Source organism: Lepus europaeus, chromosome 1 (genome assembly GCF_033115175.1).
Source record: "Lepus europaeus isolate LE1 chromosome 1, mLepTim1.pri, whole genome shotgun sequence".
NCBI classification, from domain to species: domain Eukaryota; kingdom Metazoa; phylum Chordata; class Mammalia; order Lagomorpha; family Leporidae; genus Lepus; species Lepus europaeus.
In genome coordinates, this window is record NC_084827.1 from 183,099,992 (window position 1) to 183,116,763 (window position 16,772).

Sequence of the window (16,772 nt, forward strand, 5' to 3'; positions counted from 1 at the left end):
GCTGGGTGCTGCCGGGCCCCGAGCCCACGGGGTTCCCCCGGCAGCGTCTGAGGACGCCTCCCTGACGGCCTGGGCTCAGGCTCCTGGCCGCCGCCAGTCTGCTGGGAGAGGATCGAGTCCTGTGGACCGGAACTCCGCCCTCTGACTGGCTTCTCCCCTGCTTTCTTCCTGGTGCCTCGCAGGCAGGGGGAGAGAGCTCCTCCTTCTGCTGGTTCCCTTCCCAACGCCTTAGGTAGCGTGGGCTGTGCCAGGCGGAAGCCTGGGGCCTGGAGCTCCCTCCGGGTCTCCTGTGGGGTGGAGGGCAGCGGCCCCGGCGCTGGAACCCACTCCCGCTGCCTCCGGGGTGCTCGTTGGCAGGAAGCAGGAACCGAGAGTGGAGCCGGGACCTGAACCCGTGTGGTGCCTTAGCCGCCAGGCCACACGCCGCCAGTCCTCTCGTGTCTCTGACGAGCCGTGCGTGTCCCCCGGGGGAAGCGCTGTCCCAGCCCTGTTGGCCGCCGTCTTCTGGCTTCTGAGGAAGTGACCGCAGAGGCAGGGGTCAGGGACACAGGCGCTCTGGGCGCAGAGTTTCAGAGTCGGGGTGAGGTTGCGCCCCACGGTCCCTGGCAGGTGCTGGTGAAGCAGCCACTTCCTGTCCCACCCCAGACAGGCGGCCTCAAGCCCACCGACCAGGCTGGAGCCACGCGGTGTGGTGGGGTGTGGGCAGACACCCCACAGAGAGACTGTCCCCTCTCCTAGGGGGCCCTGCCCTCCCCAGCCTGAATCCAGCTGTGCGGAGCCGGGGTTACAGGCCCCCACTCAGCTCCCCGTACCAGGCACCTACAGTCTGGGCTAGGGTAGGTGCCTGGAAGAGGGGGTCCCTGGACAGGAGGGGGTGGGAGCAATCTCTGCTGGGAGCAGGGCTGTGCTGAGGCCAGAGGTTGCCCTGCCAGGCAGACACAGCCCTGCGTGGTGGGAGGGGAGTGGGGCCTGGGGGCTCACGACACATTCAGGTGTCAGCAAAAGGGACAAGAGGCTGCGAGGTGGCAGAGACCTGCAGGGAGGGTCCCCAGGGGCTCTGGCAGTGTGGGGGCAGGCATGAGGCAGCCCCCAGGGGAGCCCCAGTAGGGGAGCGGGCACTGTCCAGGCTGAGGCTCAGGGTCTGGGTGGGCCCCTGCCCTTAGCGGGAGCAGTGTCTTCCTGTGGGCGCCCTGCTGGACCCCACGCCAGGGGAGGTACTGGGCAGCGGGCAGTCCCATCCACACTGAGCACAGCCTAGAGGGGCCGCAGAGGCTGCCCCTGAGCGTCCCAGGGCAGGGCCCCGCCTTCACTGCTGGGGGCGGGGACAGGACAGGGCTCCGGGTGCTGCCCACAGCCGCGCAGGACCCCCCAGCACCCCCTAGGGACCAGACACCCTCAGCCATCCTGTCCTGGCTTCTCCCTCCTGCCTCCCTCAGCAAGGGACCCAGGAGACCCTCTGTCGGCCTCAGCCAGGGCCAAGGGTCTCCTGAGGGGCTCTGGGCAAATGCTGAGCTTGCTTTGGGAGGTCTTACGGGGGGAGAGCCAGAGCCGCCTGCCGGGGCGAGGTACCGGGGCATCCTGCTGTCCCCACCAGCACGCGCCCATCAGGCCGCGTGCACTGAAACAGACGGTGGGAGGGGCCCCAGGAGCTCTGGCAGCTGCAGAGTGGGCTCCTGCCCTCAGTCCAGGAGCCTGCAGCCCTCCTGCCCCTGGACTCTGGACCTGGGCAGCCCATGCCCGGTGTGTGTGTGGCCCGAGTCGGCGGCGGGGGACTCGAGAGCCGCAGAGGGACTTCTGTCAGGGGGAGGGGGCAGAGGTGCTGCCCTCACCCCTGTCCCAGGACCCCTTCCTGTGGCCCAGCCCCAAGGGCTTTCGGGAAAGGGTGGGGCTGTGGCACAGACAACCTCCAGGTCACCTGGGAAGTGCCTGGAACACAGCAGGGTGGGCTGAGCCTCCAGCCTCGAGACGAGGGGACCCAGCCCCCCACCCCCATGTCCCCTGCCAGCTGGCCACCTCCCCGTCCCATCCCCTGCCTGTGGTTGCCAGCGAACTCTGTTCTCTGCAGCTGCACACGCAGGTCTGTCTGCTGTGGAAAATCCCAAATACCCACAAAGGTGGGGGGTCCTGACCAGAGGCCCCGGTGCCCCAGCGGGGGAGTCCAGCCCTGCTCATCACAGCCAGGACCCCGTACCAACTCCCAGCCCCAGATCCCAGCCGGGGCACCGGAGCTTCCGCCACTTCCAGGTCAGCGGCATCTCGGTGTCGCCATGGCCACCACCTGGGGCTTCTGACTGCCCCTTAAGGGGAGGGCCGCACCGCAGAAGGAGATGGGAGAGAGGCCGTGGCCCCGGCGTCTTCCAGGCGGCCAGGTTGGCGCCTCCACTGTCGTGGGTGGGCCTGGGTGATGGGGGACACCAGAGGCCAAGAAGGGGCTCCCATGGGGCCTGGGAAGCGAGATGACAGATGACAGATGAGCCGGGTGTGGGCAGGGGTGCCGGCTGCCCTGGCTCAGGGAGAGCAGGGGCGACACCCGTGGGGGCTGCGGTCAGCTGGCACCAGGAAGGCCCAGGGGCGCAGAGTGGGCCGCCCTCACGCCCTCCTCACAGCATAGTGGCCGCAGTGACGGGCCGGCGGCTGTGGGCCAGACTGGCTGCGGACGGCTCTTTCCCGGCAGCCTGCTCACTTCCAGACCTCACTCTGCCGAGAGAGGAACAGAAAGTGCAGATGCTGAGGACGTGGCTGGGTGACCCGGAGACCCCGGAGGTGGCCCAGGCCTCCCTGCCCCTCCTACGGGCCCAGGACCTGTGAGCAGAGGACCCCACTCCTGGTGTGCCAAGCAGGGTGGACAGGCGCACCAAGACGGCTGGAACAACCGGGACGGTCAACGCGTTGGCACCGTGGGCACAGCAGGGTCATGGCCAGGAACCAGGAAGGTCAGTGTCAGCCCGGGCACTGGCCTCGTGCAGCATCCTGCGTCACAGTGCTGGTTCGAGTCCTGGCCGCTCTCCTTCCAACCCAGCTCCCTGCTCATGCGCCTGGGCAGGCAGCAGGTGACGGCCCAAGTACGTGGGTCCCTGCCACTCATGTGGGAGACCCGGATGGAGCTCCTGGCTTCTGGCTGCAGCTTGGCCCAGCCCTGGCTGTGGCAGGCATTTAGGGAGTGAACCAGCAGGTGTAAGATCTAGTTCTTTCTCTCTCTCCCCCTCTCTGTCACTCTGCTTTTTAAAAATATTTATTTATTTGTTTGAAAGAGCTACACAGAGAGAGGAGAGGCAGAGAGAGAAAGAGAGAGAGAGAGAGAGAGAGAGAGAGGTCTTCCATCCACTGGTTCACTCCCCAGTTGGCTGCAATGGCCAGAGCTGCACTGATCTGAAGCCAGGAGCCAGGAGCTTCTTCCGGGTCTCCCACATGGGTGCAGGGGTCCAAGGACTTGGGTCATCATCCACTGCTTTCCCAGGCCATAGCAGAGAGCTGGAGCAGAAGTGGAGCAGCAGGGACTTGAACCGGTGCCCATATGGGATTTCAGCACTGCAGGCGGTGGCTTTACCTGCTACGCCACAGCACCGGCCTCCACTCTGCTTTTCAAATAAATGCATCTTTTATAAAAAGCACCAGCACTGTGGACATGGGTGCTCAGCGTAGGCCTGGGGATCTGGCGGTGGCCGCAGGAGCCCACACGCTGGGGAGGTGGAGCGCCCGTGTCCTCGGCCTGGCGTCCTCTGGGTCCTGCATTTTCTCCCTGCAGCCCCGAGTTCTGAACCCCCACACCGGGGTGGGGGGCTGCCCCCACAGGTGTCATCGGGAGGCCATGGGATGGGCACCCCGCAGGGCAGCCACACGAGGTCACCTGCTCAGAGCAGTCGAGGATGGGGGCCTGGCAGGCATGAGGCGGAGAGGGCTGGATGGGCCACAGCAAGGAGCTGGTCCCACAGCGGCTAGGACAAGGGTCCTGGGTGTGACCCCGGTGCTGGCAGTGACAACCCTGCCAGACCTGGCCTGGAACCTTCCCTGCCCAGCTGGGCCAGGCCTCCCTGGGTCCCTGAGAGAACCTTGAGAGAAAGGCCTGCGCAGCCCCTCCACCTCTCTTGGGCCACCTGGGTGGCAGGGCCAGCAGCTGCCTCTCCCCCCGAGCCTGACAGTCCCTGAGCCCAGCTGGGTGCCAAGAAGCCGGGCACAGGTGGGAGTCCCCCAAGCGGGCACGGGCGGTGGCCAGCCCCACAGTCCAGAGCCTGACACACAGGCGAGGTGCTGGGCCACGGACAGAGGCTGGGGCGGGGTGGGGGGGCCCGGGCAGGCGGCCGTGCAGAGCTGTGGGCGGTGAAGCCTGGGAGTGCCAGCCCCCGACTGCCTCCAGGGTGGGGGGCAGCTGTCGCAGCCTGCAGAGGGAGACGCAGCCAGGGAGAGGCGACAGAGCCCAGGTCCGGGGTGGACTCTGCCCAGGTGTGGAGGAGTACGGGGAGTGGGAGGGTGGGGACAGCCCCCGGGGGAGGGGGCCGCAGGACCCCACTCTCTGCAGACCTGGGTGTGGTCTGGCTGGGCGGCCGGCGAGGGGCGTGCACCCCTGGCTGTGAGGCTGCAGCACCCAGAGAGTGTTGAGAGGGGGAACCCAAGCCCATGGCCCTGGTGGGAAAGAGGAACCACCTCCCCCCTCAGCATCCGGTGCAGGGGTTCCCCATGTGGGCCCCAAGGGCAGGACCTGGGTCTGGAGGCACAGCCAGCAGGTGTGGCCCGGGTGGGGGCAGTTGAGGGTCAAGGCCAGCCCCAGGGGCCTGTGGGTGGGAGTTCTGGACTGAGGGTCAGGGGGCCCGGTGCTGTCTCAGATCAGCATCAACCGTGGCCCCTGGGCCTCAGTTTCCCACTCTGTAAGGTGGAGCCAAGGTGGGACCAGGTTCTCCAGAGCCCCCTCGTGTCTTGGAAGAGAGGGAGGGGTCTCGGGGCAGGGGGCTCTCCCGCTGGGAGTGGAGTGGGGCAGCCAGGCTCAGCTGGGCCCGGCGTGGGTCTGCGCCCACCGGCCCCGGGGTGCAGGTGGGTGGGGGTGTGGAGGCGGCATGGCGCCGTCTGCCTGAGCGTGGGCAGTGTGCGTGCCGTGCCCGCCGGGGGCCAGGTGGCCGCAGTTTCTGGAAGGCCCAGGCTGCCTCTGGGGATGCTGGGCAGGGCCAGATCCGGGCTGGGCAGCAGGAAGCTGCAGGCGGGGCCGAGCCACCTCTGCTTTTGCTTTCTCTCTGGCTGCTCCAGAGCGCGGATGCCGGCTCCCCAGAGCAGCACCGGGGCCGCCCCCCCGCCGCCCCCCAGAGAGCCCCGGAGGCCTTGAGGAGGGGCAGCCAGGCCGCCCTGCCCCAGGCCCCACCCCAGGACAGCCCCATCCGGACTGCGGACCAAGCGGCTTGGCCAGGGGACACAGCTGCCTACAGGTCAGTATCACTAGTGGGGGGGGGCTCAGTGGGGGCTGTGAGGGGCTCAGTGGGGGGGGCTGTGAGGGCTCAGTGGGGGGGCTGTGAGGGCTCAGTGGGGGCTGCCAGGGGCTCAGTGGGGGGGGCTGTTAGGAGCTCAGTGGGGGCTGCCAGGGGCTCAGTGGGGGCTGTGAGGGCTCAGTGGGGGCCGTGAGTGCTCAGTGGGGGGGCTGCCAGGGGCTCAGTGGGGGCTGTGAGGGGCTCAGTGGGGGCTGTGAGGGCTCAGTGGGGGGGGCTGCCAGGGGCTCAGTGGGGGCTGCCAGGGGCTCAGTGGGGGGCTGTGAGGGCTCAGTGGGGGGGCTGTGAGGGCTCAGTGGGGGCCGTGAGTGCTCAGTGGGGGCTGTGAGGGCTCAGTGGGGGCTGTGAGGGGCTCAGTGGGGGCTGTGAGGGGCTCAGTGGGGGCCGTGAGTGCTCAGTGGGGGCTGTGAGGGCTCAGTGGGGGCTGTGAGGGCTCAGTGGGGGGGGGCTGCCAGGGGCTCAGTGGGGGCTGTGAGGGCTCAGTGGGGGCTGTGAGGCTCAGTGGGGGGGGGGGCTGCCAGGGGCTCAGTGGGGGCTGTGAGGGCTCAGTGGGGGCTGTGAGGGGCTCAGTGGGGGGGGCTGCCAGGGTCTCTGGGGGCTGTGAGGGGCTCAGTGGGGGGGCTGTGAGGGGTTCAATGGGGCTGTGAGGGCTCAGTGGGGGCTGTGAGGGCTCAGTGGGGGCCGTGAGGGCTCAGTGGGGGCTGTGAGGGGCTCATTGGGGGGGCTGTGAGTGGCTCAGTGGGGGCTGTGAGGGTCTCTGGGGGGCTGTGAGGGGCTCAGTGGGGGGGGCTGTGAGGGTCTCAGTGGGGGGGGCTGTGAGGGGCTCAGTGGGGGGCTGTGAGGGCTCAGTGGGGGGCTGTGAGGGGCTCAGTGGGGGGGCTGTGAGGGCTCAGTGGGGGGGCTGTGAGGGGCTCAGTGGGGGGCTGTGAGGGCTCAGTGGGGGCTGTGAGGGTCTCAGTGGGGGGCTGTGAGGGGCTCAGTGGGGGGCTGTGAGGGCTCAGTGGGGGGCTGTGAGGGGCTCAGTGGGGGGCTGGGAGGGCTCAGTGGGGGGATGTGAGGGCTCAGTGGGGGGGCTGCCAGGGTCTCAGCTCGGGGAGCTGGTGGCAGGGCTCGTGTCGGGCAGTTGGGGTGTGGCTGTGAGGGGGTGGTGTTGTGGGGAGCAAGTGCAGCACCGCACGGGGCTGTGCCCCAGTCTCTGCCCCCTGTTTCAGGGGGCGGATGGGGGGGGGCGGGCGCCATGGTGGGTGTGGGGCTCCCCCTGCAGGGCTGGGGCAGCATCACAGGGCAGGCTCTGCTGAGTGGCAGCCAGGCAGGAAGAAAGCCTTGGGGGGGGCTCCTCCCCCAGGAGGGTAGGCACTCCCCCCACCCCGCCGGCAGGAAGAGGCAGGGGTCCCCCCCCCCACCCCGCAGGCTCTCCTGAGCTCGGCGCTGGGCCCACGCCCCCAGACAGCTCCCGGCGCCAGTCCCCAGGACCCCATGCCATTGGACTGGCCCCTAGAACTTGACTTCCTGAGCTTGTAGGAAGAAGTGTTATTTGTTTGTTTTATTTATCTGAGAGGCAGAGGGAGAGAGAGAGGGAGGGGGAGAGAGAGAGAGAGAGAGAGAAACCTTCTCAGAGCCAGGCGCTCCATCCACTTCTCCGTGGGGGCAGGGGCCCGAGTCCTGGGACCGTCACCCTCGGCCTCCCAGAGCACACATCAGCAGGACGCTGGGGCCAGGCCCTGAACCCCCAGGTGCCAATCGCCGGGCCACACGCCGGCCAGTCCTCTCGTGTCTCTGACGAGCCGTGCGTGTCCCCCGGGGGAAGCGCTGTCCCAGCCCTGTTGGCTGCCGTCTTCTGGCTTCTGGAGGAAGTGACCGCAGAGGCAGGGGCCGGGGACACAGGCGCTCTGGGCGCAGAGTTTCAGGGTGGGGTGAGGTCGTGCACCCCACGGTCCCCGGGCAGGTGGACGGTTAAGCAGCCACTTCCTGGCCCACCCCAGACAGGCAGCCTCAAGCCCACCGACCGTGCTGGAGCCATGTTGCCTGGCGGGATGTGGGCAGATGCCCCACAGAGAGATTGTCCCCTCTCCCGGGGAGCCTCACTCTGCCAGGAGCCCCAGCTGTCCAGCAGGGAGCCCCGGAGCAGCTGCCATCGGGAGTGGAGCTGGTATTGCGCAGGCACCCGACGCCGGGATGTGAAGTCCCAGCCAGCCTTAGCTGATGTGCCAAATACCCCCCACCCCTGACTTCCTGAGCTTTGTTGGGAGGATTTCCAAGGGTGGGGGGCCCTGGACAGGCACTGCCTCAAAGCCTCGGTGTCCTGTCCACCCCCAGGGGCCTGTGTTCCATCCGCAGGGAACAGGTGTGCAGGTTAGCTTTCTCCTCCAAACACTGGGCTGCATTGAAGCTGTCCCAGGCTGTGTAGAGCCTGATGAGCCGTTGGAAGTGGTGGACATGGTGGGGGGCTGGCCCAGGGGCCCTGCTGACCACACCTCCCCGAGCACCTAAGGGTGAGTAGTGGGCGTGGGTGTGCCCACCCCCTGCCCCCAGGCAGTCCCCGCTGGTCCAGGCCTGGGTCCTCCTGCCCAACGCCAGTGCTGCCAGCTCCCTGGGCAGGTGCCCCAGGCCCTGGGCTGCTGGGCCACACAGCACTGCGGCGGCACACGGCAGGCAGGAAGGGGCGCCCTGTGGTTGCTGGCCTCGGGTCTGCTCCACTCGGGGTCCCTCCGAGGGGCCCCAGGCCAGGGCAGCAGGAGGAAGGCTGAGGCCCCCACATGAGGGGAGCTGTGTGCTCCCCCAGCTTGCACGGGGCAGACGGCTCTCGGGGCGGGCTGGCCTGGGGGGATGTTTTGCTTCTGGCCAGGGTCCACGCCCGCCTCCCTGATGGACTGCAGGAGTGCCTGCCCAGCCCTCACCGACTCACCCGGGGCGGGGTGCTCCCTTCCCGGCTCAGAGCAGAACGACCACCCAGGGCCGCTGAGCCCTCTCTTCCATACCACCCTGCAGGGCACCCCGGGGGGCCCAGTGCTCGCCCAGGGAGGCCCTTGGGCTTTTCTGGGACCCTGCCACCTGGCGGTGGCTGGCAGTCCCCCAGAGAGAGGGAGGAGGGAGACAGGTTCCCGAGTTTTCTGGGCAGTGGTCCAGAGCCCCAGCCCCTGCTGCTGGTCCCGTTCTGGCCTGCACCTGTGGGCTGGACACAGGCACCTCCTGCAGCCAGATCCGGGGCTGGCAGCGGGGGCCCAGGCCCACAGCTGGGCCTCTGAGCTGCACTTGATGAGGGCTGCGTGCCGGGCGAGGCAGGGGGCTCGGGGGCCACGTGCTCAGGCACTGCCTGCCACCCAGGGCCCCGGGAGAGGAGTGCAGGGGCGCCGAGGAGCCTCCCTGAAGGTCTCGGCTTCCCACCACACCAGGGGAGGGGCCGGGCTCCAGGGCTGGCTGGGAGCTCTTTGCAGCTTCCCAGATGTCCTTGGGAAGGAGAATGTGGGGCGGTGGCGGGGGGAGCCCGGGCCGGGGCAGGGCCTTGGCTGGCCCAGGCTCCTCCCCTTCGTGCCCTCTGCTGACCTCCTGTCCCCTCCCCCCTGCCCTGCAGCCCCGGCACCATGAACGACACCTGCGGCTCTGGGAACCTGACCTGGCCCCCGTGGCTGGAGCACACCTTCTCCGCCTACCTGACCTTGCTGCTGGTGCTGGGCCTGCTGCTCAACGGGCTGGCGCTCTGGGTGTTCTGCCGCCGCATGCGGGGCTGGACGGAGGCCCGCGTGTACATGACCAACCTGGCCGGGGCCGACCTCTGCCTGCTCTGCGCCCTGCCCTTCATGCTGCACTCCCTGAACCACACCTCGGACACGCCGCTGTGCCAGCTCTCGCAGGCCGTGTACCTGCTGAACAGGTACATGAGCATCGGCCTGGTCATGGCCATCGCCGTGGACCGCTACGTGGCCGTGCGGCACCCGCTGCGTGCCCGCGGCTTGCGCTCCCCGCGGCAGGCGGCGGCCGTGTGTGGGACCCTCTGGGTGCTGGTGGCCGGCTCCCTGGGGCTGCGCTGGCTGCTGGGGGTGCAGGAGGGCGGCTTCTGCTTCCGGAGCCGCTCGGGACACACACTGCACACGTCCGTGTTCTCGCTACTGGGCTTCTACCCGCCGCTGGCAGTGCTGGCCTTCTGCTCCCTGCAGGTGGGGGCCGCGCTGGCCCGGAGCCCGGCTGCCAGCTCGGGGCAGGGCGCGGCCACCCGCAGGGCTGCCCGCATGGTCTGGGCCAACCTGGCGGTGTTTGTGGTCTGCTTCCTGCCGCTGCACGCGGTGCTGACGGCACAGCTGGCCATGGGCCTGCAGCCCTGCGCTGTGCAGCTCGCGTTCAGGCGCGCCCTCTTTGTCACCAGCAAGCTCTCAGACGCCAACTGCTGCCTGGACGCCATCTGCTACTACTACACGGCCAGGGAGTTCCAGGAGGCGTCCGCCCTGGGCCGGCCCCACAGTGCCAAGGCCTGCAAGAGCCACGAGTCCCTGTGCGTGACCCTCACCTAGTCCCGTGGGCCCCGTCTCAGGCTGGGGGGAGCCTGACCAGCAGCAAGGAGCCCAGGATGGGTCCTGGACTCTGAGGGCTGTGGGTGCTGCCCAGGGAGCAGGGACTGGGTGGACAAGCCGGGCACAGGCCTGGAGCGCTGCACCCACGCCCCAGGAAGGGGCACCCGAGGGCTTCCCAAGGCCACACCCAGCCCTTGCACCGGGCTTTGGGGCTGGAATAAAGGCCAGTCTCTGGAGCTGGTCCTGACAGGGCCCCCGTGTGGCCCACACCTGAATGGGGGGGAAGGAGGGGGTAGCATGTGGCTCAGAGGCTGCGGCCACGCCTCCCCGAATGGCTCCCCCCGCCCCAGGCCTTCTGCTGGGAGCCTCCTGGGGCCCTCTGTCCCTCCCCACCCTCTGCAGAGCTGCTGGGGGTGTCTGGTGGCCAGAGCCCGGCTTTCTCTGCTCAAGGCAGGGTTGGGGCCGTGCAGCCAGGCCCAGGTGGGGTGGGTAAGGTCTCGCCGGGGAGGCACCCAGTCTCCCTCCCCTGCCATCAGAGAAAAGCCAGAAGCCACGTCTGGCAGAGCCAGGGCCTCCCTGCTTGGGGCTGGGCGTCCAGACTTAGCCGGATGAGCCGAGCTTTCCGGAGGCCACCTGTGGCTGTGGCAGCAGCGGGCCTGGCTCCGACCCAGCTCCTGCCGCCCACTGCATGTGCTCGGGCTCCAGCCCCGCCAGCCATAGCGGGTTCTGGGTAGCCGTGGCCCCGCCGGCCGTGGCGGGTGCTGGGCAGTTGTGGCCCCGCCGGCTGTGGTGGGTGCTGGGCGAGTGCTATGCCTCTGAGTTCCCAGATGCTTGCTCAGTGCTGAGCCTGCTCAGCGTGTGACCGCTGGCCCAGGCCGGCCGGGAGCGCGTTCTGGGGTGGGCAGGTGTGAGGCCCCATGCCTGTGTACTGTGGGGCTTGGTGGCCTCCGCCACCCTGCTCTGGGCACCCACAGGGCTGCCACCAGCCCTGGCTTCTGCCCAGCGGGAAACATCCTGCCTCTGAGCCCAGGTCTGCCGTGGGACCGGCTCAGGTGGCTGCAGAGCGTGTGGGGGTCGGGGCAGGGACCCCCCAGCTCTAGTCCACCTGCTCCCCTGCCTGTCCACTGAGCCAGGTCTGTAGGCCCAAAGCACGACCTGTGGCCATATCTGGAGCCAAAGCCTCCCCCAGTATCCAGGCCCTGGGGGTCCACCCTCACCCCTCCTTTCCACACACCCGCCAGGCCTCCCTACCTCCAGACCCCCCACCTGCTCCCTCTGGCCCCTCACCAGCCAGCAGCAGCTGGGGGGCCTTGAAACTGCAAAGCTGACCCCAGGCTCCCGTATCCAGCCCTTCAAGGCAGCCTTGGAGGCTTGCCCTCCCCCCCACCCTGCGCCCACCATTGCTGCTCAGTGTGCTCCCAGCCCCCAGGACCAGGGCTCCCCTGCACCCTACTCTGCCTCACTCTGCGAACCCTACAGGGGGCGGGGAAGGGACTCACTGGCCTGGAAGGCAGAGGGGACCAGATTGTGCGGGGAGCAGGGGTCTGAGGTGTGGGGGCACCGTCAGCAGCAAGGACGCTTTACCCAGACTGTGGCCGCCTGCCCAGCCCCGCCCCCACCCCATGCTCCTGGCAGGAGCCTCCCGGAGGCTCACCAGGGTCTGCCTGGGGTCAGATACTCAGGGAGAACAGGACACACCCCTGAGAGCCAGGACACACCCTGAGGGCCAGGACACACCCTGAGGGCCAGGACATACCCCTGAGGGCCGGGACACACCCTGAGGGCCAGGACACACCCTGAGGGCCAGGACACACCGTGAGGGCCAGGACACATCCCCTGAGGGCCAGGACACACCCCTGAGGGCCGGGACACACCCTGAGGGCCAGGACACACCCTGAGGGCCAGGACACACCGTGAGGGCCAGGACACATCCCCTGAGGGCCAGGACACACCCCTGAGGGCCAGGACACATCCCTGAGGGCCAGGACACATCCCCTGAGAGCCAGGACACACCCTGAGAGCCGGGACACACCCTGAGGGCCAGGACACACCCTGAGGGCCAGGACACACCCCGAGGGCCAGGACACACCCCTGAGGGCCAGGACACATCCCTGAGGGCCAGGACACACCCCTGAGAGCCAGGACACACCCCTGAGGGCCGGGACACATCCCCTGAGGGCCAGGACACACCGTGAGGGCCAGGACACACCCCTGAGGGCCAGGACACATCCCTGAGGGCCAGGACACATCCCCTGAGAGCCAGGACACACCCTGAGAGCCGGGACACACCCTGAGGGCCGGGACACACCGTGAGGGCCAGGACACACCCCTGAGGGCCAGGACACACCCTGAGGGCCAGGACACACACCTGAGAGCCAGGACACACCCTGAGGGCCGGGACACACCCCTGAGAGCCAGGACACACCCCTGAGAGACAGGACACACCCCTGAGGGTCAGGACACACCCTGAGGGCCAGGACATACCCCTGAGAGCCAGGACACACCCCTGAGGGCCAGGACACACCCCTGAGAGCCAGGACACACCCTCAGGGCCAGGACACACCCCTGAGTGCCAGGACACACCCCTGAGGTCCAGGACACATCCCCTGAGGTCCAGGACACATCCCCTGAGAGCCAGGACACACCTCTGAGGGCCAGTACACACCCCTGAGGGCCGGGACACACCCTGAGGGCCAGGACACCCCCTGAGAGCCAGGACAGACCCTGAGGGCCAGGACACACCTCTGAGGGCCGGGACACACCCCTGAGAGCCGGGACACACCCCTGAGGGCCGGGACACATCCCCTGAGAGCCAGGACACACCCTAAGGGCCAGGACACACCCCTGAGGGCCAGGACACACCCCTGAGGGCCAGGACACACCCTAAGGGCCAGGACACACCCCTGAGGGCCAGGACACATCCCCTGAGGGCAGGACACACCCCTGAGGGCCAGGACACACCCCTGAGGGCCAGGACACATCCCCTGAGGGCCAGGACACACCTCTGAGGGCCAGTACACACCCCTGAGGGCCGGGACACACCCTGAGGGCCAGGACACACCCTGAGGGCCAGGACACACACTGAGGTCCAGGACACACCCCTGAGGGCCAGGACACCCCCTGAGGGCCAGGACACACCCTGAGGGCCAGCACACACCCTGAGGGCCGGGACACACCCTGAGGGCCGGGACACACCCTGAGGGCCTGGACACACCCTTAGGGCCGGGACACACCCCTGAGAACCAGGACACACCCTGAGAGCCAGGACACACCCTGAGGGCCGGGACACACCCTGAGAGCCAGGACACACCCTGAGGGCCAGGACACACACCTGAGAGCCAGGACACACCCTGAGGGCCGGGACACACCCTGAGAGCCAGGACACACCCCTGGGGGCCGGGACACACCCCTGAGGGCCAGTACACACCCCTGAGAGCCGGGACACACCCTGAGGGCCGGGACACACCCTGAGGGCCGGGACACACCCCTGGGGGCCGGGACACACCCCTGAGGGCCGGGACACACCTCTGAGGGCCGAGACACACCCTGAGGGCCGGGACACACCCTGAGGGCCAGGACACACCCCTGGGGGCCGGGACACACCCCTGAGGGCCGGGACACATCCCCTGAGAGCCAGGACACACCCTGAGGGCCAGGACACACCCTGAGGGCCAGGACACACCCCTGAGAGCCAGGACACACCCCTGAGGGCCGGGACACATCCCCTGAGAGCCAGGACACACCCTGAGGGCCAGGACACACCCTGAGAGCCAGGACACACCCTGAGGGCCAGGACACACCCCTGAGAGCCAGGACACACCCCTGAGGGCCAGGACACACCCCTGAGGGCCAGGACACACCCCTGAGGGCCGGAACACACCTTGAGGGCCAGGACAAACCACTGAGGGCCAGGACACACCTCTGAGGGCCAGGACACACCCTGAGGGCCAGGACACACCCCGAGGGCCAGGACACACCCCTGAGGGCCAGGACACACCCTGAGGGCCAGGACACACCCCTGAGAGCCAGGACACACCCCTGAGGGCCGGGACACATCCCCTGAGAGCCAGGACACACCCTGAGGGCCAGGACACACCCTGATGCCAGGACACACCCTGAGAGCCAGGACACACCCTGAGGGCCAGGACACACCCTGAGGGCCAGGACACACCCCTGAGAGCCAGGACACACCCCTGAGGGCCGGGACACACCCTGAGGGCCGGGACACACCCTGAGAGCCGGGACACACCCTGAGGGCCAGGACACACCCTGAGGGCCAGGACACACCCCTGAGAGCCAGGACACACCCCTGAGGGCCGGGACACACCCTGAGGGCCGGGACACACCCTGAGAGCCGGGACACACCCTGAGGGCAAGGACACACCCCTGAGAGCCAGGACACACCCCTGAGGGCCAGGACACACCCCTGAGAGCCAGGACACACCCCTGAGAGCCATTACACACCCTGAGGGCCAGGACACACCCCTGAGGGCCAGGACACACTCCTGAGGGCCAGGACCCACCCCTGAGGACTGGGACACACCCTGAGGGCCAGGACACACCCCCAAGGGTCAGGGCACACCCCCAAGGGCCAGGGCACACCTCTGAGAGCCAGGACACACCCCTGAGGGCCAGGACACATCCCCTGAGCGCCAGGACACACCCTGAGGGCCAGGACACACCCCCTGTGCCAGGATGTCCCCATGCCAGGACCAGGCCTTCCCCCAGGGCCAGGCACCCCTGTGGGGGGGAGGGGTGTTCGAAGCAGCACCTTACCTGTCTGTCACCTGCGGGTTAGGGTTAGACCCAGAAGTCCGGGCTCCAGTGAGGATGCCCAGGTTTGAGTTCTGGGTGTGAGTTTGGCTCCACCTCTGATCCAGAGGCCCCCTCCACCAGCCCCCAGCTATGCTCTGCCTAGGGGTACACAGGGTGCCCAGGGCTCCGGTCAGCACCATTGCAGAGGGTGGGGCAGCCGGTCAGAGAGAACCCAGGCAAGAGAGCAGCGGCCTCAGGAGCCCGGGCCCTTCAGGCCCAGCACAACGCCACCTCCTCCGGGAAGCCCTCTGCAGGCTGGGACAGGCCTGCTGCCTCCCTCCACCCTCTGGCTGGGCAGCCCAGTGGGAAGGGGCAGGAGGGGCCGGGGGCTCACACCCAGGGCTGCGCCTTCTCCTGCCCAGCCCGAGCACCCGGCCTGGGCGTGAGCTCCGGTGGGCACAGGGACTTCTGCTCACAACAAGGTTCCAGAAAGGACTGGGGCCCCGAAGGGCTGGGAGCAGAGGCAGCACCCCACGGCCTCCCCCAGGCCCAGGGAGACAGAGGGGGCGCCTGGGGAGCTGGGCCCACAGCCGCATCAGAGCCCAGCCCCGCTGGACACGGCCCACAGGCCCCTCCTTGGCCTCCCAGCTGCACAGGGAGACTTTAGGGGTCAGGGACCCTTTGCTGCCAGCCATGGCCCTGGAGATGTGGGAGGCAGTGCTGCCCACGTGGGCGCCATCTCCCCTGGGAGCAGCTGTCTCTGTGGCCTCAGCAGCCTCCACCCTAGCAGGGGTGACCCTGAGTGCTGACCGTGGGTGGTGGCCGCCCCAGCTGCCCTCAGCAGCCATGAGGGAAAGCTGCTCTCACCTCCCAGCACCATCCTGCCGGGCACCTGCCCGTCCTCAGCCCCGGGAGCCTCACTGCCCTGCCCGGTGCCGCTCTGGCCTGCTGCTCACCTACGAGGGAAGAGGCCAGGGCACTCCCCCCGTACACAGGGCTGGGGGGTGTGGATAGGATGCTCCCACCGCACACAGGGCTGGGGGGCCAGGTCACTCCCACCACACACAGGGCTGGGGGGGCCAGGACACTCCTGCCACACACAGGGCTGGGGGGCCAGGTCACTCCCCCCGCACACAGGGCTGGGGGGTGTGGGTAGGATGCTCCCACCACACACAGGGCTGGGGGGTGTGGATAGGATGCTCCCACCACACACAGGGCTGGGGGGTGTGGATAGGATGCTCCCACCACACACAGGGCTGGGGGGTGTGGATAGGATGCTCCCACCACACACAGGGCTGGGGGGGGCCAGGTCACTCCTGACACACACAGGGCTGGGGGGCCAGGTCACTCCTGACACACACAGGGCTGGGGGGGGGCCAGGACACTCCCACCGCACACAGGGCTGGGGGTGTGTGGGTAGGATGCTCCCACCGCACACAGGGCTGGGGGGTGTGGGTAGGATGCTCCCACCGCACACAGGGCTGGGGGGGGCCAGGTCACTCCTGACACACACAGGGCTGGGGGGCCAGGTCACTCCCACCGCACACAGGGCTGGCAGGGCCAGGTCACTCCCGCCACACACAGGGCTGGGGGGCCAGGTCACTCCCACCGCACACAGGGCTGGGGGGCCAGGTCACTCCTGACACACACAGGGCTGGGGGGGCCAGGACACTCCCACCGCACACAGGGCTGGGGGGCCAGGTCACTCCCACCGCACACAGGGCTGGGGGGCCAGGTCACTCCCACCGCACATAGGGCTGGGGGGCCAGGTCACTCCCACCGCACATAGGGCTGGGGGGGGCCAGGTCACTCCCACCGCACATAGGGCTGGGGGGCCAGGTCACTCCCACCGCACACAGGGCTGGGGGGCCAGGTCACTCCCACCGCACATAGGGCTGGGGGGCCAGGTCACTCCCACCGCACATAGGGCTGGGGGGCCCAGGACACTCCCACCGCACACAGGGCTGGGGGCGGCACTCCTGGACCATGCGCGGGGTCCCAGCAGGGGTTGCTGAGGACAGGGGAGCGGCTGCCCCCAGGAGGG

At 68.8% G+C, this 16,772-nt stretch overlaps 1 protein-coding gene across 1 annotated transcript in view; it reads left to right on the forward strand.

Annotated features, from left to right (window-relative positions):
• GPR35 (G protein-coupled receptor 35) overlaps positions 1–10,218 on the forward strand; it is a 17,677-nt gene extending 7,459 nt beyond the window's left edge. Inside the window, exons 3-4 of the mRNA XM_062197530.1 lie at positions 5,293–5,411; positions 9,040–10,218. Coding sequence (XP_062053514.1) covers positions 5,293–5,411; positions 9,040–9,973 — 1,053 coding nt within the window. The 3' untranslated portion in view covers positions 9,974–10,218. The remainder of the gene's footprint in view (positions 1–5,292; positions 5,412–9,039) is intronic.
• The last annotated feature ends 6,554 nt before the right edge of the window (positions 10,219–16,772 follow it).